The sequence below is a fragment of the Macrotis lagotis genome, chromosome X (assembly GCF_037893015.1).
Source record: "Macrotis lagotis isolate mMagLag1 chromosome X, bilby.v1.9.chrom.fasta, whole genome shotgun sequence".
NCBI lineage: Eukaryota > Metazoa > Chordata > Mammalia > Peramelemorphia > Peramelidae > Macrotis > Macrotis lagotis.
This window is the reverse complement of record NC_133666.1, coordinates 678,459,080-678,484,645: the sequence shown is the minus strand read 5'-3', so window position 1 is coordinate 678,484,645 and position 25,566 is coordinate 678,459,080. Positions and strand designations below refer to the sequence as shown.

Here is a 25,566-nt window from a genome sequence, read left to right as displayed (position 1 = left end):
ATCCCGAGGCTGACGGCAGGATTCCAGAATCTAACATCTATTATTCTTATTACCTAAAGACTCACCTTCACTGGTAGTTTTCTTGGCCATCCCCCATGCTTGGAATACTCTCCCTCTTCATCTCTGCTCCCTTCCTTCATCTCTTCCTCCATCATCCTGGCTTCTCTCACTTCTCCATTAAAATCCCACTTTTTTATAGGAAGAAACTTTTACTAAACCCTCTTGGCTCTGCTATCTTGCCTCTTTTAATAATATCCAGTTTAGGGGGCAGCTAGATGGCACGATGAAGAGAGCATCGGCCCTGGAGTCAGAAGGACCTGAGTTCAAATTCGACCTGTGTGACCTTGGGCAAATCACTTAACCCCACTGCCTTGCAAAAATCTAAAAAATAATAGTATCCGATTTATCCTATGTAAATCTTGTTTGTATGGACATAGTTATTTGCATGTCTATCTCCCTCACTAGACTGTAAGCTCCTTGAGGGTAGGGGGTCTCCTGTCTCCCTGGTGCTTACAGGAGTATCCGGCACTCCAATATTGTAATAGATGGTTGACTACGAGGGTGTTTGTCCACCGCCTGTGAACCAGAAATGCCTGCCTGGCTGGTGTTGCTCCTGTCTTTATCCTTCTATCTTGGGCTCCCCAGAACGGAAGACGGGCCTTCTCCATTTCACCGGAGAGAAGAGTCTAGTTTCCAGGCTGGCCCCCTCCCCCACAGCCCTGCCCCATGCACTTGTTCTCCCTTTCGATGGATGCCCAGAGGGCTCCATCACTAAGCCTGGGAGTCCCAGTCTGGGTATGGGTTTGACAGTTCTCACTGTCAAAGCCGTGTGCCCAAGCTTTCCCCAAGTCTGACCTCAGGGCAGAGCTATCAGTCAAAGAAGGTTTCCACCAGACAGGAAGCTGTTCCTTAGGAGTCCTGGAAAGCTAATGTGACGGGGGGTGGCGGGGGAAGTATGGAGATGAAGAACTTTCAGGAGGAAGGACAGTCATTGCTATTCTCCGGTTAGACCAGGAGAGATTAAAAAACCCCAAGGCTTTAAAGATGGAAGGGACCTCAGCACTTAAAGGGCAGCTAGGTGGCTCAGTGGTTAGAGTCCTGGACTTGGAATCAAGAAGTCTCATCATCCTGAGTTCAAATCCAGCCTCAGACACTTCCTAACCGTGTGACTTTGGGCAAGTCATGCCCCCAGTTTCCTCATCTATCAAATGAGTTGGAGAAGGCAATGGCAAACCACTCCAGCATACTTGCCAAGAAAACCCCAAATGGGGTCAAGATGTGACTGAAAATACCTAAAACCCTAATACTCCAGGCCCAGAAAGGTCTTGAGATCATACAGCTTGAGACAGAAGGAATCCAGAAGCTCTTTGGTTCAATCCCTTTATTTTACAGATGAGGAAACTGAGATCCGGAGAGGTCATGAGATTTTAGATTAAGAGTTTTAAGAAACCTTAGAGGTCATTTAGTCTAACCCCTTTATAAATGAGGAAACAGTCTCAGAGGGGGAACCTCTGGAGTACTGGATGTACTTCCAGGCATTATATTTTAGTAAGGACATTAATAAACTGGAGGGCATCCAAGAGGGGGGCAACCAGGATGATGATAGGTCTCCAGTCCAAGCCATATTAGGATGAGCTGAAGGAAGTAAGGAGGATCCCTTGGGTGAAAGTGGGAGGAGGGGGAGAGAAAGGGCCGAATCAAAATGATGCCCATCTCCAAGAGTCTGAAGAGCTATCCCAGAGAGAAGATGCAGGAACAGTGGGGAGATTGCAAAGGTATGAGGTAAAGAAAGACTTTCCAACAAATGGGGGAAGCACCAGACCTGGAGTCAGAAGACCTGAGTTCAAATATGGATTATCTGTGTGACCCTAAACAAGTCATTTAATACTCTGTCTCAGTTTCCTCATCTATAAAATGAACTGAAGAAGGAAATGATAAGCCCCTCTATCTCTGCCAAGAAAACTGGGGTCACAGAAAGTTGGACATGTCTAAAACCATGGAATCCCACAATGGCAGGGGATTCTTCAGGTGGGAATGGAGGTCTTCAAGAAGAGACGAGATGACCACTGAGCTTTGTTGGGAATGCTCTAGATGAGAGCCTGATGGTATTGAGGCATAAACCATGATTGGAGAAACTGAGGATATGGGCTCCAATTTCCTTCCCCCAATGCTTCCTACCTGTGTGACCTTTGGCAAGTTACTAAACCTCTTCGATCAGAGTCCTGTGGAGGATTGGTTTAGCCTCACCAGATCTTTTCAACATCAGATTGGTTGAATTCTTCCCTTTTCCCCATCTTTTTTTGTGGGGGGAGAAGGAGGCATTTTAATAAAATGAAAAAATTGGCACAGCTGAGCAAAGGAGAGAAAACTGGACAGGAGATGAGATGCTGGCAGAACACACACACACACACACACACAGACACACACACACATTACAGCACATAACACACACCACAACTCTCACATATCCATATACCACAGCTCACACACTCCACAACACACACAACTTTCAGACACAAACAGCTCACCTACACAGACCCCACAGTTCACACACAAACATACATATACATACCATAGGTCATATACACATAGACCATAACACAAACACGTACACATACCCCACAGCTCACAAATACCACAAGACACACATACCACAGCTTTCCCACACATCAACACACACAAACACAGCTTTCAGACACACACAGACCACAGTTCTCATATACATATCTCACTGCTCACACACAATAACATACACACACAACACAACTCACGCACACATATCATTGCTCACACACACACACACAGAGCCCACAGCTCTTCCCAACCCAATGCCACCTCCCCAAAGGCCCAGCTGGCTGGTGGGGAGAAGAAAGGCACAATGAAAAGTCCAATCAATACAGCTGAGCATCAACCTCTGCCTGGAGAAAGGCAGCAGGAGGCTCAGAGATGAGAAAGAAAGGGTTGTTTCATCCTCTTAATTCCTTCTCTAGATGAAAGATTACAGAGAACCCCCTTCTAGGCCCAGACCTCCTCCTGCTGTGGGCACTGTTCCTATTGGCAGAAGAGGCCCAAGTTTAAGGGCGGTGAGCTGTTCAAGGTCATATTCAGCTCAATTCGATGGGATAATAATAAAGAAAGAACATTGCTATATAGTGGCAGTCACTGTGCTAAGCATTTTCCAATTATTATCTCACTTCATTCTCACCACAACCCTAAGAACAAGATGCTAGTACTATTATTACCATTTTAAAGATAAGGAAACTGAGTCAGAGTGAGGTTAAGTGACTTGCCTAGGGTCACACAGCTAATAAGTTTCTGAATCTGGATTTGAACTCGTCTTCCTGATTCCAAGCCCAGCATTCTACCCACTTCCCCACCACCCCCACTGCCCTAACACAAACCAGGGGGCTTAATAAATATTGACTAGTTGATGGAAAGATTGTGCTTCACTGGGCTCATTTGTGACCCCTGGCAGATGGATGTCCCAAATTCCTAAAATCTTTCAAGACTCTCCTCAGGTGCTCCCCTTGATGGATGGTGTTTCCCAATCTCCTGCAGCTGATTGTGGCCACCCCTCCCTCACTAGCTCATTTTTGATATCATATGCACGTGTAGTCTCCAGTAATAGAGTAGAAGCTCCATGAGAGCAGGGTGTGTGTGTATGTGTGTCCAGAGCCAAGTCCAGTGACTGGCAAACAGCAAGTGCAATGCTTAGATGGAGAACATCCATATAAAGCTGGGAGATTGCTTCATTTAATTGTCTAATTTTACAAATGAAGCAACTGACACTCAGAGAAGTTGGTTTATGGATTTAGAGCTAGGAGGGACTTCATGGTCTGTCCTCATTTACAGAGGAGGAAACTGAGGTAGTCTAAGTGACTTGCCCAAGATAATCCAGGAAATAATTAGCAGAGATAGGATTCAAACCCAAGAATACTTTGCATTGCTCCTACCCAGTTGCTGCCCATTACCATCCTCAATGACATGGTCCCAAATGGAAGAATCCAAGGGAGACCATGAAGAGTGGACAAGAGGGAAGCTAGATGGTGCAGTGGATAGAGCACCAGCCCTGGAGTCAGGAGGACCTGAGTTCAAATCCGGTCTCAGACACTTAATAATGACCTAGCCGTGTGGTCTTGGGCAAGTCACTTAACCCCATTGCCTTGACAAAAAAAAATAAAAAGAGTGGACAAGAGCTTACTGGGACACATTCCCATGGTGGGTACGTAGGGGTCCCTCAAGGCAAGAGAATTCACACTATTAACAGAACAATCTGGCAACTGAGGCTGTTGGTCGAACTCAGCACCCATGTCCTACCTGATTAATTGTTCATGCTCCTCTTCATCTGCATACTGGAAGGATTCAGGATGTTTGTATTGAACTAAGGATCTTGGGTCTCTGATACATCTTCCTTTGGGCAGGATTAGCCTCTGTCTCAGCTTCCTTCACCATAAAATAAAGGGGTGACCTCAAAAATTCCTTGCAGTTCTAAATCTCTGATCCTTCCCTCACATCCCTGAGCCTCAGTTTCCTCCTCTATGAAATGGGAGGATTAAACTAAATGGCCTCTGAATTGCCTTCCACTTTATTTTTTAGGTTTTTGCAAGGCAACTGGGGTTAAGTGGCTTGCCCAAGGCCACACAGCTAGGTAATTATTAAGTGTCTGAGACCGGATTTGAACCCAGGTACTCCTGACTCCAGGGCCGGTGCTTTATCCACTATGCCACCTAGCCACCCCTTGCCTTCTACTTCTTAAGATACCAATTGTTGCTGTTCATTGTTTCAATTGTGTCTGATTCTCCTTGACACCATCTTGGGGATTTCTTGGCAGAGATACTAGAGCAGTTTACCATTTCCTTCTCTGGTTCATTTTACAGATGAGGAAACTGAGGCAAACAGGGTTAAGTGACTTGCCCAGAGTCACACAGTTAGTAAGTGTCTGGGGTCAGAGTTGAACTCAGGAAGATAAATCTCCCTTACTCCAGGAATAGAACTCTATCCATTATGCTACCTAGATGACCTAAGGATACCAATGCACAATCAAAAGTAATCCATGGTGTCAGGAAGTTTATATTCTATCTACTTGGAGGCTATAATATTTTCACAAATAAGTCATTAATAGTTCTAGAACCATCTCATCTACCTCTTATTTTACAAATGGAAAAAAATAAGGTACAGAAAGAGGTTACACAGGGAGTAAGAATCAGAGGTGAGATTTGAACCTAGATTCTTTGACTCTATATTCCTTGCTAATAATTGGGGATGAGATGGGGACATGGATCAGGGGAAGTTTCACAACAAGGTAAAAGCCAGGGGCAGCTAGAGGACAGAGACAGTGGATAGAGCACCAGCCCTGGAATCAGGAGGATCTGAGTTCAAATTTGACCTCAGACACTTAATTACCTAGCTGTGTGACCTTGGGCAAGTCACTTAATCCCATTGCCCTACAAACAAAGTAAAAGCCAGCAAACTCAGAAGCAATAAGTCTAGTTAAGAGGAAAATATTCAAGAGTCTAATTCTTGCTTTTCAATTCTCCCCTCCATGATGAACCCCATTAGGAAAAAGGCCAATGTAGCTACCTGTTTTCTTTACAGAGATGGGAATTATGTTTGGGGATCACTGCGTGTTCTCTCCGAGCTGCTTAGATTCTCTGATCTACTTTTTGTCCCTTTCCAGCATTACTTGATGTAAGTTATGACTCAGTAAAGGAAGGAGAGAGATGCATTGGGAAATAAAGATGATATAAAAACACAAAATCAATTTCTTAAAAAGAAAACTGAGGAAATATCACTCATCTGGGAAGGGGGAGCATCAGGCCCACCTTGGCACAAGGGCCATGAAGAATGAAGAGAATTCTAAAGCTATTTCTGAAGGAGGGGGCTGGGTCCCTGAAGCCTCATCTTTGCTTCCAAATGTCTCCTTCAGTCTTGAAGGGATTGTTCCAGTCCCTGACTACATCTAATCTCCTCATTAGCCCTAAAGAGGCAGAGGCTGAAGACAATTCCAGAAGACAGGCATTGCAGATGATGGAAAGGGGCCAAAAGCTAAAAGCATTCGGAGATTCAGCCTGCCAGCCTCCAGCTGCCAAAAGGGACTTGAGTTTTTTCATCTTGGGACCAAGGTTCCCACTCCGACAGCCCCTTCTTTCATCCAGGGGATTCCTCACCCATTCTACGCCTCCAACCTAAATGGGATCACATGACCTCCCCCCAGTTTATCTTCCCTGAGGGTAGGAATTGTTTTACATTTGTCCTTGTATCCCCCATCATCCATCACAGAACAGGCTAGCACAGAAAAGGCGCTTCTCCTTCTTCTTCTTCTCCTCCTCCTCCTCCTCCTCCTTCTTTTGTTGTTCTTCTCACATTCCAGGGCCATCTCCAGTCACCCTGATTCCTCTCTGGCCCCTGGACCCAGATGGTTCTGGAGGAGGAGCTGAGGCTCGTGACTGAGCACAGCCCCCCCACTCAAACCCAATTCAGACGCTTCCCATGGCATCACCTCCCTGAAGATCATCCTCATCCTCATCCTCATCCTCATCCTCATCCTCATCCTCGTCCTCGTCCTCATCCTCATCCTCATCCTCATCCTCATCCTCGTCCTCGTCCTCATCCTCATCCTCATCCTCATCCTCGTCCTCGTCCTCGTCCTCGTCCTCATCCTCATCCTCGTCTTCTCTTCCTCCCCCTTCTTTCCCTTCTTTTGTTGTTGTGACTGCTGCTGTTGTTTGATATTGTTGCTGTTTTTCTTCTTTCTTCTGTCATGTCCGATTTTTTGTGACCACTTTTTCTTGACAAAATATTTTTAAAATCTTTAAAAAGTGGTTTATCATTTCCTCTCTAGCTCATTTTACAGATTAGGCAACTAAGGCAAGCAGGGTAAAGTGACTTTCTCAGGGTCACTGAGATTGAATTTGAACTCAGGTCTTCCTAATTCTAGATCCATCATTCTTTTCCACTGGACTCTCAGTTTCTTGAACCAGATTTCTTTTCCCATCTCCAGGCTTTTGTTCCTTTTGTCAACTCTTCTTTCCAATCTCATCTATCTATATTTTGATCCCTTATTTTATTATTTTTATAATTATATTGTATCATATCCTATCCCTTTTTATATATTTGCTTCCTGGCAGCTAGGTGGCAGACAGTGGCTAGAATGTTGGATCTCAGGAAGACTCGAGTTCAAATTTGACTTGAGCCTTAAATCTGTATTAGCTATGTTTCCCTGGATAAGATACTCTGCCTCAGTTGCCTCACTTATAAAATGGAGACAATAGTTTCCTCACCTATAAAATGGGGATAATAGTTTCCCTCCCACAGTTTTTGTGAAGACAAATTGAGATGCTATTTGTAAAAGTGCTTATCATCACCTGGTATATATTAGGTGCTGTAGAAATAGGAGCTGTTGTTGCTGTTGCTATTGTTACTCCCATACGATTGTATGATTGTAAAATAGGGAAATCATATGTAAAGTATTTTGTAAATCTTAAAGCATTATATTACGTATTGTTGATGATGGGGGTGGTGGTGATGGTGATGGTGATAGTGGTGATGGTGATAGTGGTGACGATGACGATGGTGGTGATGGGTGGAGGTGGTGGTGATGATGGTGATCATGGTGAGGGTGATGGTGATAGTGGTGATGATAGTGGGTGGTAGTGGTAGTAGGAAAAAGGAGGAAGAGGAGGAGACAGTCCATGGGCGGCTCTTTCCATAAAGTCTCCCAACTCTTCTCTTCTCTGATTTCTTAGCACTTAGTTTTTTGTTTTTTAGGTTTTTGCAAGGCAAATGGGGTTAAGTGGCTTGCCCAAGGCCACACAGCTAAGTAATTATTAAATGTATGAGATTGGATTTGAACTCAGGCCCTCCTGACTCCTTGGCCAGTGCTCTATCCACTGTGCCACCTAGCCACCCCCCTCTCTTAGCACTTAGCCACTCCTCTTATGCCCTTTTCCTATTCTAGTCTGCATCATATTTACCTGGACATCTCTTGGCTACCAGACTGTAGGTATGTGGGAGGGGGGATATAGGAGTTATGACCAATAATATTAAGATACCATCTTGTACAAGAAGGAAATAGCTGTAGTCAAGGCACAGGGAAATGTGCACTGAGTGTATTGGCAGGATTTGGCAGCCACGGTCCTTTCCAACTCTGATATTCCATGTTCCAATATGGTGTATTGTAAGGGCAAATGGGACAATGGAAACAATATGTGAATCAAAAGCCCCACCTTAGATGGGTACCACTTTTTGACCTTGGGCAAGTCTCTTTACCTCCTGAGCTGACTCAGTTTCTTCATCTGTAAAATGAAAGGATTAGACAACAAGGAAACTCTGCTCCCTTTCAGTACTAAACTTGTGACCCTAACCTCTTAACATTTAGGACTTTCTCAAAGAAGAACCATTTGTATCTAGTAGCTAGATATGAATCAAGTTGACTGGAAACGGCCCTTCTTCAGGAAGTGGTGAATTCCCCACGACGCTTAGGCCTCCAACCATAATCTGAATGGTCACTTTTGGGGACTGTTCAAATACGGATTGAAGTTAGCACTGAATGATCTCTGAGGTCTCTTTCCATTTTCAAAGTCTGAAAATCCCCAAAGAGAATTTCTTCTGACATGGGATCAATTAAGGCATCAGTCAACCAGAATTTATTTTAAGTACCAGTGATATGTCAGACAGGATGAGGTCTCCTGCCCTCTAGGGGCTTACCTTCCACTCAGACACATTAACAGCTGTTTAAATCTAACATAAATAGAAAATAAACTCACCGTGGTGGGTGACTCCTTTGTCTAGTCCTGTCTCTTTTAAGATGCTTAATGTGTCTATGCATTGCCATTTAGGCTCTTCACTGCTCTATGGACAGGCTTTGGTTTCCTGGTCTTATAGGATGTGGTGGGCAGTTGCTGACTAGTGATAGCTCTGGGGCCTGTTATGGTAGAAAGGAAACAGGCAAGAGATATGCTCTTGGTCTGTTTTGATCAATCTGTCAGTAAGCCCTTATTAAATGATCACTGTGCTAAGTACTAGAGAGAAAAAAAAGGGAGGGGAAAGGACCAAAATGTGATCCCTGCCTTACAGGAGCTTACAATCTCAATGGAGCTTTGGAACAGGTATGACTTAGAATCTTAGTCACAGAATATTAGGAAGTCTAAGGAACAACATAAATTGATCATATGTTCCTCAGTTTCCTGAAGAGAAGGAGCAGCTAGATGATGCTGTGGATAGAGTTGGAAGCCCTGAAATCAGGAGGTTGAGTTCAAATCTCATCTCAGATACTTATTAGCTGTGTGGCCCTGGACAAGTCACTTAATCCTGATATCCCCCCCCCAATTTTTTTTAAATTTACAGAAGAAGAAACTGAAGCCTAAAGTGGGGAATGAAGTTGCATGGCTGGGAATGGCAGATCTGATCCTCAACCCCAGGCTTAATGACTTTAAATCTCAGCAAAACTCCTTCTCAGAGATGAGTCTCAGTGGGCAAGGAAAGGAAGGGTGAAGGATTCATAGCCTGGTTAAAAAGGGAAAGAATGTCAGTCATGGAGTCCAAGGCCTTGATCTTGACCCTGCCATTTACTATCTGTGTGAGACCTTGGCTAAATTTTACAACCTCTCTGGGCCCTATTTTCCTCACCTGCAAAATAAAAGGGTAGGACCAAGCGGCCTCTAAGATAGTGGCAGTTCTAGAACTGTGCTCCTTTGGGGGGTATCTTCATGCTCCTCCATGCTCACACTCCTGGGATTCAGTCAGAAGAATGGAAAAGAAAATTCAGGTGCCAGTGAACTTTGCTGGGATGGCAGCCAAGAGGTGATAGAAGCTGAGCTAGCATAATGATAAGCTTGGCCATGACCCATAAAGAAGGGACAATAGCCTCCCAGGGAGAGCAGCTTTGTTTTTGAGGTCCTCACCAACAGGACTGCACCCTTTCAAAAATAACTGCTGCCAGCCTGTGGGGTAGCTTGAATGAATCACAGGCAAGTTTATCCTTAGTCCTTCAGGTTTCCCGCTCACTGGTGAACTGTGATGGTGATGCTCTATCAAGCCTGCAGATCCAGACAGATTATGCATTACTCCCTTCACACATCCTCCATTCCAGTCAAACTGTCCTTGCTGTTCCCTACAAACAACATTCTAATCTCCTTTCTCCATATCTTTGTCCAGGCTGTTCCCCATGCCAGTTATGCAGTTCCATATCATCTGTCTTGTAAAACTCAAGTTCAGGTTAAGTGCCACCTTCTAGATGAGGCTTTTCCTGATTTCCCCTAACTCCTAATTACATAACCTTCAGAATTATTTTGTATGGAGAGAAGTGGAGGGGGAAGGGGGAGAGGGAGAGAGACAGACAGACAGAGACAGAAACAAAGTCTAATGTCTAAGCTATTATATAACAGATTCTCTCCAGTATATACAGCATATATATATATAGTCTATATAATATCTATATAGACATTCACATTCACAAACACAACAATGTCCAATCAGTTCTCTCTGTGGTTGATTGGTTGGTTCTTGTCCTTCACTATCAAAGAAGACCAAAACAACATCACTACATCAGAGACAAGTTACAGGAGGTTCAACTGTGGGTGATCAGACCAATATGATCTCAGAATGCTCAGGCACAAATAGTCCATGTGAATGTATATATATATACATATATATATATATGATATATATATAGATATAGATATATATATGCATAGGTGTCTATAGATACATATGTATCAACCAGTTTCAGATACTTATTAATTGTGTGATCCTGGGAAAATCACTTAATCTTTTTTTATTAAAATGATTTTTATTAAGGTATCTTAACAAACAAGTCACTTAATCTTTTCCTCATTTTCCTCATCTATAAAATGGGTTTAATAAGAGCAATTACTTTCCTGGTGTTGTGGTAAGGAACCAATGAGGTAAGAATTGTAAAACACAGCCTAGTGACTGCCATATAACTGGGTGTTATATAAATGTTGCTTATTGTTTTATCTCCAAATCTATGATCCTATGATGATGCTAAAATTTGCATCTTTTTCCCCCTGGTACAGATACTATCTTCTGCATAGAACAGGAGTTTAATGGTCATGTATTTAGATGGATGGATGGATGGATGGATGGATAGATGGGTGGATGGGTGGATGGGTGGATGGATGGGTGGATGGGTGGATGGGTGGGTGGATGGGTGGATGGATGGATGGATGGATGGAGGGATGGGTGGATGGGTGGATGGATGGGTGGATGGGTGGATGGGTGGGTGGATGGGTGGATGGATGGATGGATGAATAAGGATAGTGGGAAGGCCCAGAGGGATTATTCTTTAGCTCCCCTGATGTCCCCAGTGTGGATTTAAGAAAACAAGAACGGTAGGAAAGGATTCCAGAAATATGAGATGATCTCGTTCCCATGGTTCCCACTGCATCAATGACTTCATCAGCCAGGGTCAAAGGCTGGGTTACAGGACTTGGAAGCAAACATGGAAAAAAAAGTAAAATTGACATGAACAATCAGATGGGAATAAAAACAGCCTTCTGAGTGCCAAAGGAAATTGGAGGAGAGGGATTTGTTAACTTGAAAGTGTTTATAGGAACCTGAGAAGATTGATATTAGCAATGTTTTTTCTTGATCTGATGATCTGTGCTTTCATCCATGTGCAGGATTCCTGGTGTGGAGACTCCTTCTCCCAAGATAGACATAACCCCAGTAAATCCAAAGCTGGCAGGGCCCTCTAATTCCATTATTTAGAAACAAATTTATAAGACCTAGATGAAGAACCTCTACTTTAAAGAAATTTCATCTTGGATCATTTTCAAGTGAATAATAATCCCCATCTTGTAAGTCAATCTAAATTGTTCATTCATTACAGTTCCTAAAATGAAGCACACTCCTATTGATATTTTCATGTATCAATGTTAGTAAAATTTCTCTCAGTTGCTCTTGGAAGTGTAAAAAGTAGAGACCGTCCTGTTATTGTTTCTTTGACAATAGGGAGGTGCGAGTGAATTGGATTTAAGTGAGGGGGTGCTGTGCTATGTCACCAGCCTCACTTTCTCCTCCAGAGCCATCTGAGTCTAGTGGCCAGATATGAAGCAGGAGACCTGGAGATGGAAGAAAAATGACAATCATAATAGCTGTCTCTTTCAAAGTTTGCAAAACAATTGAATAGCTTCTTTCATCCTCATAACAACCTGAAAGATAGGTGCTATTTAGTATCTCCATTTTGCAGATGAGGAAACTGAGGTCCAGATAAGTTCAATTAGTTCATTTTTATTTAATTTGATCAAAATTTAAAGTTTGCAAAAACACTTTTTGTATATTATCTCATTTATTCGTCACATTAACCCTGTAGAGGAGGCTCATTTGGAATTAAGTGACCTACCCAGGGTCACAAAACTGGTTTGGACCAGAGACAGGATCTGAACTAAGACAGGATCAAAGGATTAGAACTGGCAGGAACCCCAGGGGGCATCTATCCAACCCTCTCTCTGTATAAATGAGGAAACTGAGAAAGATGAAATGAGTTGGGGTAGTATCTCAGATGGGATTGGGGGATCATTTTATCTGCTAAATTAGTCTGCCTATCTATGTCTCTGAAGGGGAGGGACTTGTAGAGGGAGAAGATCCAGAGAATTGTAGCCAAGCTGGAATGGGACCCCTGCTCTTTAGACTCCAAATCTACCCCCGGCCTTGAGCATGAGAAATAGATAGGATCCCTGTTCTGGTGTGGGTCAGACTGACTGACTCCTTATGGTCCTTCCAACTCTGCAATCTTGGGATTCTGCTATCATCATCAACACTACCATCATCATCATCATCATCATTAATTATTATTATTATTATTATTATTAATTACCTAGCATTCCATCCCATTTCCAGCCTCTTTTTCCAGCCCCTGGGGGTCCCAGGAAGTAACTACAACATATACCTCCTACCCTTTGGGAGATGGGATGAAGGTGGGAGAGGAGGGCTGCTGTCAGCCTAGAAAGGGAGAGTTAATGGTACCTCCTGAATATGCGGCCCCAGGGCTTCTGAGCTAGACCAGCTGTGCCCCTGGGCATGGCCCCAGGCATTCTCCAAATTCTGGGCTTGTTAAGCACCAGAGTCATTCCTTCCTCTCCTAATCAGAAGATCAGATGGCATGTATTACTTATTACTTTAGGAAATGGGGGTCCCCCAGTCTGACTTTAGTGCAGCACACCTCAAATAGCATCACACTTTCACTATGTGCTTCAAATTAATTCAGGTGTGTGTATATTCATGATTCTTTTCAAAGCCATTGTTTAGATATTTCTTATCTTCATTTTACAGCTAGGGAAACTGAGGCAGGGACTGCCCCCCACCACCACCAATGATTGAGGTTATATTGTACAAAGTCAGGTTATATATTCAAACCTGGAGCTCTGAAATTCCTTTCAATTTCTCCAATTAGAGCCTTAGTAGAGATATCTCCTTAAGGTAAAAGGTAGGAACATCTATATTTGAGATGAGGGAGGGTTCAGCTGGGTTTTCCACCCCCAAAGGGAAGGGCAAAATAACACCCTCCCCCACAACATGCTATGAATGAGGAAGGGGAGATGGGTTTAGGAAAATGGAAGGAAGGAACTCTGATGTGACTTATTTGTAGATAAATAATAAATAAGCAAAAATAATATAAATAATAATAATAAATGAATAAAAATAAATAATAAAAAAGCTGGTCTTGGGACTTGGGGGGTAGGGAGGCAGTATTCACCAAGGACAATGAACTGAGACCTCCAATTGGTCCCTTTAATGCCTCATTTAAGGGCTAGGAAATTCTGTTTGATTCAACATTCAGAAAATGTTGAGAAAGAGAAAAGGAAAATGAAATGGCTACTTCCCACAAGAAGCTTATAGTCTTCTTAGGTAGACATGGAGGAATGGAGGTGAGGACTGAGTTTACAAAAATAAGCTAAGATGTGATGGAGGCAAAGAAGAGAGAGAACTGAGAAAATAGTTGAGGAAGGAAAGAATACTGTCAACTGGAGAAGGGGAGGAAGGAAAAGGTTAAAAGCTTCCAACTACACCAAAACTTTTGGGACATCTTATAAGCAAGTGAATGTGTGTGTGTGTTTGTACAGATTTATATTTATATAACTTAAATATAAAGTGAATTAATACAATACCATACTTTACAAACCCTAAAGCCTATAGAAAGATTAGCTTTTGGTGAAGATGAACCTCTGATTTCATTATCGTGTGGAATTCCTGGGGAGACTCCCACACATCCCCCTCCCAGTACAGGTCAACATCTGGAAAATTGCCTGGGGGTCATGGACTGGCTCTTTGATGGTTTCCCAGGTCTAGATGCTGTTTATGAAGCTATTAGACAAATCATCACCTCCCTAAGCCTCAGTTTCTCTCTCTCTCTCTTTCTTTTCCTTTCTCTTTTTCTCTCTTTTATCTCTTTCTCTTTCTCTCTCACTTTCTCTCCTTAGACATAAAAGGAAGAATATATATATATATATATATAGCTATATATAAATATAAATAAATAAATATACATATGGGGGGTGTATGTATGTCTGCATAGATGTAATTTATAGACACACACACATATATATATATATATATATGTATTTGTGTTTTATAAATATAAGACAAACCAAGAATGGCTTGGGATCTGAGCCATCCAGAGCCTGAGTTGAATTTCCCATCTCAGTTTGAACCTCTTCCTCCCTCCTTCCCCAGCCTGAAAACTTTGTTGGGACAGTGGAATGTCAGCTCCTTGGGGGCATCAGCTGTTTTGTCATTTGGGAGGATTTTGTTGTTATGTTATTTTTGTGGTGCTTAATAAATGCTGGTTTATTGATTAATTGGTGCCTAGGGAAACTCTTGGGATTGTGGGTAAGGTCTTGGGTAAGGGGTATTAGAGATGGGAATGGATTTTTCTTTCTCTCCCCTGAGCAGTTCAAGGAGAGAACTCCCTCATTTACTAATGTCCTTTCCCTCTTTTTTCACCCTTCAGTCTCTTCAGATCAAATCGAACAGCTTCACAGGAGGTTCAAGCAACTGAGTGGGAACCAGCTGACCATCCGGTAGGATGCTTTATACAATCCTTTCCATAAATTTGTTAGGAAGTCACTGTTTGGGGGCAGCTAGGTGGCGAAGTGACCCTGGAGCAAAGAGGAACTCAGTTCAAATCCTGCCACAGACACTTAATACTCGCTTAGCTGTGTGACCTTGGGCAAGTCACTTAACCTCATTGCTTTGCAAAAACAAAACAAAACAAAAAACAAAGTGCCAGCTCAGGTTGGGGCATGGGGAAAGCTTCCCTCTCTTCCCAAATGATGACCTTCAGGACCCAACTACAGCCTGAGGTTTTCACCATTTTTACATCCTTGGTCTCCCTTGGACCGTGTGTCTGGTGAAGCTAAATGGACCTCTTCTAAGAATCATACACAAGAGAAAGTACATAAGATTATAGAAAAACAATTATATTAAAGAGTTATCAATTTTTTTTCACAACTCTAGATTAAGAACTCCAGGTCAACTTAAAGTCCACAAGGCAACTTAAAAATCTTAAGGACACCATCGGGGAGGAAAGGAGCATATAGCTATGCTAAGTATATAGTGAAGGGAGAAGGGGAGATCACTCTCCTATTCTTTTTTGGACCAAATGAGGGAGCTAGACTCATAGATTTAGAGCTGGAAGGGGTGGAGGGGGCCATCCCTTCCAACCCCCTTGTTTTTACAGATCAGGAAACTGAAACCCAGAAGGAATAGTAGATTTGAAACCCAGAGTCATCCCCCAATCCCCGTGATTTTATAAGGGAAGAAGCAAAAGTGACTTGCCCAAAGCTACATGGATGGTAGGGGGAAAACCAAGATTGGAAGTCGTGTGACTCCAGATTCAGTATCTGCTCCCTATACCACGCTTTCTACTAAGATCTTCAAGATCCAGGTTCTCCTGGGAAACTGAGTCAGTGCTCTGGGAAAATGAAGGTATTTCTTTAGCAAGGAATCTCCTTAGAAGCAAGACCAGGAGTTTTTTCACCTGGAGAAGAAAGGACCAAGGAATAGGTTGGAAGTTACAGGAAGGGGGGGGGTTATAACTTTTCAATAAGAAATGCTACCTTGAAAGTGAGCTCCTATCATTGAAGAATTCAAATTCAACCCAACAGTATGTTAAGCATCTATCAGGTGTAAGGCTTTGAGAAGGCAAAGACAGAATTTTCAATAGTCCAGTACTCAAAAACTTGATATTCTACTGGAGGATATAGGAAAGTGTGTGGCAGGGGGGCGGGAATGAGAGAGCACAGCCTGTATCATTGATTGGTATATCTTGATTGATTCGATATTACCTCCAGGATCAAATAGAAAATCCCCTGTTTTTTTAAAACCACTAGGCTTGAAATGAGGCAGACTGTTCTTCATGGGTTCAAATCTGCCTCAGTAACTTACTACCTGTGTGACCCTGGGCAAGTCATTTCACTCTATTTGCCTCAGTTTCCTCATCTGTAAAATCTGCTGGAGAGAGAAATGGCAAAGCACTCCAGATCTTTGCTAAGAAAAATCTCAAATTGGGTCATGACTGAATAACTACAATGGTAGCTTGTCACCTCCCTACCTTTCCAGTCTTCTCACCTTTTTATCCCCTCCATGTTCTCCAAGATCCAGGGACACTGGCCACCAACAACACTGCATCTCTGGATTCCAAATATTTTCACAATCCCTAGGTGCCTAAAATTCTCTCCCCTTTTCATCTCTGCCTCCTGGCTCCCCTGCTTTACTTCCTATTTCACCTAAAATTCAATAGAAACCTTTTCTAGTTCTCCATAATTCTAATGAATTCTCTCTGAGATAGGAATTCACCTTTCGTCTCCTGTCTATGTTTTGTTTGTGCATAGTTGTTGGCGTGTTGTCTCTCTTATTAGACTGTGAGCTCCTTGAGAGAATTTACTGTCTTTTACATTTCTTTGAACCCCAGCGCTCAGTCCATAGTAGGCGCTTACTAAATGATTATTGATGAGTGATACTGATAAGACTCCACTGCATCAGTCAAGGAGAAGGGAGGGCTAATGATTCATGGGTTCAGGTTTTCTTGCAAAAAGTGACTCATGAACTTCCTTTGAAGGAAGTCATGGATCCTAAGAGATGGAAGGGAGAAGGGGGTGATGAATAAAGAGATGGCAGGCTCAACTGAGTTCAGCAGATGGACCAATTTGTAAAGTAGAGAGTGTATCAAAGAAGAAAGGTTTTGATCAAAGGAAAGATAGTCCCTGCCCCCAAGGAGCTTACAATCTAATAGGGGAATGGGGAAGACAACATACAAAATGGAGCATGAAATGGGGGATGGGGAAACCAGGGAGTGCCCATCATGGGGGCACCTTCTTCCATAAAGTCAAAACCAAGCAGGATAGCAGATACATAGTGGAGTGAGATAAGAGTCCAGCTTCTGCCATCTATAAAGGAAGGCAATGCGAGGAATTTGATACTCAGCCCTCCAATCAGAGTGGAGAGGAAGCTGAAGAAGGTGACATCAATGGAGGCTAGAGTTAGCAATATAGTGGCGAGGTTAGACAAGATGAACTTAACCTGGTAGGGACATCTTTTTCCATGGAGTTGAAACCAGGGAGAGCAGCAGATGTGAAGGGGAATGAGAGCCCCAGAGGGTAGACCCCAGAAACAATGGAAAGAAGAGTCAATGAAGACAACTTTGGAGTGATATCAGGGCAAACTTGTTGACATAAATGGAAGGTAGAAGTTCTCTCTCCCTGAAGGCTGATCACTCTGGGGGATGCCACTGATAGTATTCTGTTATAGGTTAGACTCCATGCCCACTCTGAGATGATGGGATTCCAAGAAAGACTTGTGTCTCTTGCACAATGGCAGCCCAGATTTTACCTTTGTATACCTAGACTTCTATTAATGCCCTAATAAATTTCCAGCTATTCCAATCTTCAATGGCTGAGCTCAGCCTAAGGGAATCCTAGCTTCTGAGCCTCCTAATCCAGAAGAAGATAAAGGAAAGGAGCTGAGGACTCCTGATTCCCTCTCCCTTTCCCCTCCCCACCATCAAGCTTTAGCACCAAGAATTTGACCTTCCTTCTGCTGTCTGGTCTCCCAGGGGACCTGGATGCCTGGCTCATTATATAAACAACCCAGCAGGGAGAGCCTCTGGTGGCTAGCCAGGATGCCCTTGGCACCCTGCTTTGCATAATCTGTCTTTCTCCATGTTCTTCAAGGCAGTAGAGAACAATCATCCACAGCTGTCACCCCAGGGATGACAGGACAGAGCTACAGGCGACAGAAGAAAGAAGAGACAGAATCTCTCTGGGACTTAACCCCCTTCCTCCCCCCTTCCTTCTCTCCCTCTTGGGGATGCCTCCAGAACAGAAGGCTTTATCAGGAGGCAGGAGCCTATATCCATAACTCCTCCCTGCCCCTCACTTACTCCATCCTACCACCCCATCAGCAAGCGTGAGGGGAGGGGAAGTGAGAGAATCATTTTATCTTTAGTGTTTAGCACAGTTTCTGATATATTGTAAATGCTTGATAAATCCATCTTGGTTGACCTTTGATCCCCTCTGATAGGTCATAGGGATACAGAGACCAAAGTGAGACAATTTCTGTCCTCATGGAGCTGTCTCTGCTCAGGGAAAGGACCAGTACTTCTGGATATGAATATTTATGAACTACATTCCCAGGAATGATAATAAGGTGTGCTAAGCACTTTACAAATATTTTCTATTTGATCCTCACAGCCATGGGAGGGCAAGGTTATTACAAACCTCATTTGACAGATGAGGAAATAAGAGGCAGCTAGATAAAGTGATTTTCTTGGGGTCACTCAGTTGTTTCTATGCTCACTTAACAGCTGAGGAAACAGAGGCATATAGATCAAGTGACTTATTTGGGATCACTCAGCTATCACAAACCTCATTTTACAGAGGAGGCAGGAAGATAAAGTGACTTGCTTGGGGTTACTCAGCTATTACTATCCTCTTTTTTACAGATGAGGAAACAGAGGCAGACAGATCAAGTGAATTATTTGAGGTCACTCAGCTATTACTAATCTCACTTTACAGATGAGGAACAGAGGCAGGAAGATAAAGTGACTTTCTTGGAGTCACTTAGCAATTGTCTAAATGCTGATTTGAACTCAAGTCTCAATGCTACCAGGTTCAAAACTCTATTATTTAGATGCCTGAGGAAAATTGCTTGATTGTGGGGACATTTCAGTTGAGCCTTTGTAGGCATGCAGACCAGGCATATATGCTTGTTGGAATTGAATGAAACCAAGAATACAGACTCTTCTCCCAGAAACAAGCCCATCCCTCTATAAAACAGAAAATGGTGGAGAAAAAGTTCAGCAATGGAAGTATATTGGGCAGGGATGGATAGAAGGGGAGAAAGGAGAGGAAAATTTCATGATAACTGCCCTCAAGGAGCTTACAATCTATTTTGAAAGAACATTGAGGGGCAGCTAGGTGGCGCAGTAGATAGAGCACTGGCCCCGGAGTCAGGAGTACCTGAGTTCAAATCCAGCCTTGGACACTTAATAATTATCTAACTGTGTGGCCTTGGGCAAGCCACTTAACCCCATTTGCCTCGCAAAAACCTAAAGAAAATATATTGACACAGGAAATAAAAGTTTTTAAGCATTAAACAATTTTTGCTGCATATAAGTTGTTGCAAAAATGACTTTTGGTTCCGTGGCTTCCCTGATATGGACCCTGACTGCAAGATGTCCAGCATAATTCTCATGGCTCTCCCACAGAGGGTCCACCTGGAAGAGCCAGTCAGTAAGGATTTATTAAGGTGTCTACTCCTCGCCATCACTGTATGTATATAGAAAGGCAAGAGACAGCCTTGCCCTCAAGGAGCTCACAGTCTGATGGACCAGTCATACCAGCCACTCCATTCATAGAGCCCTGGACTGAATGCCTTCCTTCCTCGGGTCCTTGTGATCTTACAGGTGACCCCTGGGCTCGCCTTCTTCATTCTTAATGTAGAATTGTTCTGTTTCCTCAGCCTAATAAATGACCAGGAGCAGGTTGTGCAGGATGGACCTTCTGTGCCAGGGCCAAGAGCTCTGGGTCAGAAGTCTGGGTTCTGGGTGGTACCTTGAACTCTGCTGTCAGGAAGCTGCGTAAGCTTCATCAAATGCCTTCCCTCCTCTTTATTTTCAATTAGAACGAGAGGCTATGGGACTGGTTTCCTTCAAGGCCCTCCCAGATGACATTCCCTTTCTAAGGCTCCTCCCAGCTTTAATGATCTATAATACTATTAACTCCCAATTTTATAAAACTTCATACTTCACAGAGCACTTTCCTCACCACAATCACCTCAGAGAGGCATTAGAAGCACTCTTATAATTCATTTTACAGGTGAGGGAACTGAGGCACAGAGAGGTTAAGAAACAAGTCCATGCTCACACAGTTATAGCAGAGGTGGACTTTGAATTTGAGCCTGGAAAATCCTACAGAGATTCAGAAAATGGAATATCCTCTGTGGGCTGGAGTAAGTAGCCCAGAAAGGCATCTGGGGAAGCAAGATTTGTCCTGGCCTTGGCCAGAGTAGGCAGATATCCCAACCAGAAGCTTAGACCCAGGAATCTAATTGTACAAATGGGCAAGTGGTTTCTTTTTGGTTCTCTCTTCTTGCTGTGGGCTGGTGGGAAGTGGGTGGGAAGGAGAACCATCCCAGAGCCCTTCAAAAGAGAAATTTAAATTGTTTAAGGAAAGAAGCAGGGACCTTGTTCTTTGGATATCTCATGGGGTGGGGACTTGATCATTCCTTTACTATGGGGCCTTTGGTTTTTGACCTTTCTCCTCTTCTCATCCCTCCCTAACAAGTTTGGGTGCAGAGGATAGTATTGAGTATTTAAAGCATCACCTTGCTCCCTCCTCAAAATCCAAACTTTGATCCCCTGTGGCACCAGGATCACTGTAAAGCCACTTGGGTTCAGAAATAAGGAGGAAGAACAGGCCTTCCCAGTTGATCTGATCTGTGCGGTAAATGCCATTTCCCTTGAGGCCACATAAAGGCAGGGCCTGGTAGGACCAGACAAACAGCTCAGGTTTCTGCCTGTTCCTGTCTCCTTAGCAACCCTTTCCCATCCCCCTTAGGAAACAATACAAATCTACAGTGATGCCAGCAAGGTCCCAAGGGAAGTCACCAAAGATACAGAAGTGGAAAGTGTTGGATTTGTAGTCAAAGGACCTGAGTTCAAAACTCTCTGCCACTTACTTGCATAAGCCATGTAACCTCTCTGTGTCTCAGTTTCTTCATCTGTAAAATGAACAGTTAGGCCAGATGAGCTCTGAAGACCCTCCTAAGTTCTCAATCTATCTTTCTCCAGAATAAAATGAACTGGTCATGTGATGGAAGTGATTGATCCCAGAGTCCAGGACAGGGAGCAATGGGTAGAAAGTGCAAAGAGGACAGTGCACATGATATTAGATTTCCTAACAATGAAACCAAAGAACTGGGTTCCCTCTCATTGGAGGGCTTCGAGCAAAGATTGGGGGGGGGGGGCTACTTGTGGTTTGGATGTTATAGTAGATGATTCTTTTTCAGCTATTAATTGGACAAAAAGAGAACTAGGACTAAAGTTAGAGGAGCAGGGTTCAAATCCCCCATCAGATGCTTACTAGCTGGGACTTGAGAACCGATAGATGAGGAAAGTGAGGAAAAACTGATAGATATCCCATATATTCAGAGAAACAAAGAAGGCTCCCTAGCATAGTCACCTCCAAGAGTGAACTGATGGAAGGACATGAGTTTGAGGCCTATTGAAGGGATGGCGTTGCCACCTGTGCCATGGTGGAATATTGGAATCCATAGGAATCCAGACCCACTGGACCAGCATGGAATGGTAAGCACTGGGTAGAAGGAAGGAGGAGCAGAGATGGAGAAGTCTTGGAGAAAGAGGGGAATTTGGAAGAAAGGAAACAGGGGCTGGGAAGCTCAGGGAAATTTGACATTTTAAGAAATATGTGCCAAGCCTTTGCAAAATAGCATCTGTTAGAGATGGCGGGGGAGGCTTTGAAAGTCAATAACTCAGTTTTTTGTCACAGAACAAGAAGTGGGCTCACGTGGATGGCCACCAGACAAAGCAGCTGGGCTTTCAATCACAGCTTCCTACAGACAGATATGTTCATTTTCCCCATCAAACTTCCCGAGCCAAGATTTGGGTTCCTTCTGGTTCTACTTCCCTTCATTTAATCTGGGAACATGTTACAATCTCTCTTAATCAGTCCCATGGTCTGTGGTTCCTCTGGCCCTGAAGACGGAGGATGACAGATTTCTAGGCAGAAAAGGAGGGCTGGAGAGATCATTGAGTCCAATCCCCTTATTTTACAAAGGAAGAAGCAAAAGTCAGGGGAGTGAACTAGTCAATGTAGGAGGGAGAATTTGAACCCACATCTTTCTGATAGAAATTCCAATACCCTCACCACGATATCAAGAGGTCTCCTTCAGTCTCTGGCATGTGAGAGCTGAGAAAGACCCTAGAAGTCATCTAGTCTACCCTGTTCCCCAGATGAGGAAACTGAGGTTCAGGGAGAACTTGCGATTTGTCTAAAGTCATACAGGAAGTAACTGACAGAACTAGGATTTGAACCCAAAACAGCCACCTTCCAATCTTACAGCATTTCAGGGTTCCAATCACCTTAGTTTTCCTCAATCAGTTATCATAGATAAACCTCCCATAAATTTATCTAAACCTTTTCTTGTGAATTATTCACAAAATCTCTTCTTTTTAAATTTTATCACCTCTCCTGACCTCTGAATTTAAAAGACCTGGGTTCAAATTCTACCTCTGACTCACAATAGCTTTGTGACCTTGGATAAGTCATTTAACCTTCTAGTGCCCCCCTGGGAACTCTGTAAGACTATAAGATGCAGAGTAGATGCTTCTCTGAATTAGTAGAGGGAATCTTCTCACCTGGAGTTCTCTACACTAAAGAAATCCTCAATCTTTACCTTCTTGCTCTGCCTCTACTCCCCAAAGTACTTCTCCAGGGGGGAAAAAGTCACCTACTTGTATTTCTATTTGAGGTTTTGGTGGCAAAAGTGGTTTGTCATTGTCTTCTCTAGCTCATTTTAAAGATAGGGAAACTGAGGCAAACAGGGTGATGTAACTTACCCAAGGTCAAATAGCTAATAAATGCCTGAAAGTCAAATATGACTTCAGGAAGATATCTAGAAGCGCTGTATGTACTATGGTGCCACGTAATTTGTGGAAACTGAGACAGGATGAAGTGACTTGCCTAGGGTCATCTAGCTAGCAAGTGTTGAAGGCTGCATTTGAATTCAGGGCTTCCTGAAACCCGATAAAGATCTATAAGGAGAGGCTGACTAAGCACTGGGGATAGTGGCAGAGGAATTCAGACTAGACAGTCTCTAAGGGCCCTGCTTGTTGTCTGTGCTCCTGTGGTCCCCAGACAAGAGAATCCAGGGTTTGCAAAGCTCAAGAGTGTGTTGACTTGATTGAATTCCAACTGAGTTCCCCTGCATTCTGCCTTGCCAGGATGGAGTCATCTTAAGCACCAGGAAACCTAACTTGGGAAGAGCATTGATGAGCTGGGGAGGATGGGGTGGGGGAGGAGGAGACTAGCATGGGAAAAGATCTCTAATTCACCTCCTCCAAGGAGGGTTTGAAGGAACTAAGGAAGCTTAACTTGGAAGACAGAGGAGTGAGTGAGATGTGACAACTGTCCTTAGCTACTTGAAGGTCTGTCCAATCAAGGAGAAGTCATTTTTGTTAATCCTGGCCCATGGGGACAGAACTAGGAGCAATTAAAGGATAGGGGGAGAGAAAAGGTTGGCAGAGAGACAAAATTTGGCTGTATGAAAGGAAATTATCCTAACAGTCATCAATACCCCAAAGAAGATGGGGGACTCCTCCAGCAGACTTGTAGGCTAGCTGAGAGGGAAGCTAGGTGGTGCAAGGGATGGAACACTAGCTTTGGGGTCTGGAAGTTCCAATTCAGCCTCAGACACTTGAAACTAGCTGCGTGACCTTGGGCAAGTCACTTAATCCTGATTATTTGGTATTCAGGGACATCTCCCGTTATCCTGCTTCATATGTGGCCAATGGACCCAGATGACACTGGAGGAGAAAGTGAGGCTGGTGACTTAGCACAGCCCCCCCTCACTCAAATCCAATTAACATATTTGTCATGGCATCACCTGCCTGATGTCATGGTCTTCTTCAGGAATGAAGGGCAAGGGGTGGCTAGGTGGCGCAGTGGATAGAGCACCGGCCCTGGAGTCAGGAGTACCTGATCTGACCTCAGACACTTCATAATCACCTAGCTCTGTGGCCTTGGGCAAGTCACTTAACCCCCACTACCTTGCAAAAAAAAAAAAAGAATGATGGACAAACATCATCATCAAACTAGCTGAGAGAAGAGGAACCATTTTGGCTTTTCTTTGCCATCCTCAATGCTTAGCACATAGTAAGTAATTAATAAATCTTTATTGACTTGACTAAAACCATAACCATGATCAGCTCAACTCTGTCATTTCTCTGGTCAGTTTATCCCTTTTGGCTCCATTCACTCTTCCTGTAACATTGTGGACCCCAGTGCTTTTTACTATCTGCCAATCTCTCCCTTTAGAATGAAAGGTCCTTGAGGCCATGGATTTGTCTGATTTTGCATTTCTAATGGTAAAGTGAATAAAGCTCCCAATCTGGAGTCAGGAAGACCTGAAAACAAGTTTTAGACACTTACTAGTTGCGTGACCTTGGGCAAGTTCTGTTTGCCTCAGTTTCTTCATCTGTCAAATGAGCTGGAAGAAGGAAATGGCAAACCAGTCCAATAGATTTGCCTTGAAAACCCCAAATGCGGTCACAGAGAGTCAGACACGACTGAAAAATGACTGAACATCACAAATGCCCAATAAATGTTTATTTATTCATTTCTTCATTCTCTTATCCATTCATTTATTCATACTGTAGAGGACATTCCAATTCAACGACAAGTCAGATTGTATGGCCTCTGAGTTTCTTCCAGTTCTCAGGTTCTGAAACTCTATTTGGTATGCAGCAGGCGCTTAATAAATGAGAGTTGCCTGAGGGCTTCCATTTGACTTTAAACTGCTATCCTGGAACCCACCTGAATGGTTAAACAACGACTAAATAGGACAAATGACAGAAGACATGATCTGACCCATTTCTCTTCTCTTCAAAACCAGCAAAGAAAACTTCAACAACATCCCTGACCTGGAGCTCAACCCGATCAGATCCAAAATCATCCGTGCCTTCTTTGACAATAGGTAAGAGCGCTCGGCTGGTTTATGAAGCTAATGGATTTTAATTCTTATTGTCATCACCACCCTGCAATTATTACAACCTTTTCATTTTTTTTCAAAGCATTTTCCAATCCCACTGGTAGTTCATCTTCCCCAAGTCAACAAGGGCTAACGTAAGAGGTAGAATTATTCCCGTTTTATTTATGAGCTTATCTCAGCAGGTACCTCAGAGATCCAACAGTATTATATTGGGATTTGCCCAATAGCATGGAAATAGCTAATGATTACATAGACTTTCAAGTTTTCAGATTACTTGGTCTGTCTCTTTTGAGGCAGCAAGACAGCATAACGAATAAC

At 43.3% G+C, this 25,566-nt stretch overlaps 1 protein-coding gene across 3 annotated transcripts in view; it reads left to right on the top strand.

Moving 5' to 3' along the window:
* TESC (tescalcin) overlaps window positions 1-25,566 on the top strand; it is a 59,402-nt gene that overhangs the window by 13,229 nt on the left and 20,607 nt on the right. For 2 of the 3 annotated variants that reach the window (XM_074205915.1, XM_074205913.1), the window contains exons 2-3: window positions 14,972-15,041; window positions 25,153-25,233. In XM_074205915.1, coding sequence (XP_074062016.1) covers window positions 14,972-15,041; window positions 25,153-25,233 — 151 coding nt within the window. Of the gene's footprint in view, window positions 1-4,740; window positions 6,231-14,971; window positions 15,042-25,152; window positions 25,234-25,566 lie in introns of those variants that run through there. The other variant, XM_074205914.1, reaches the window with a different exon arrangement.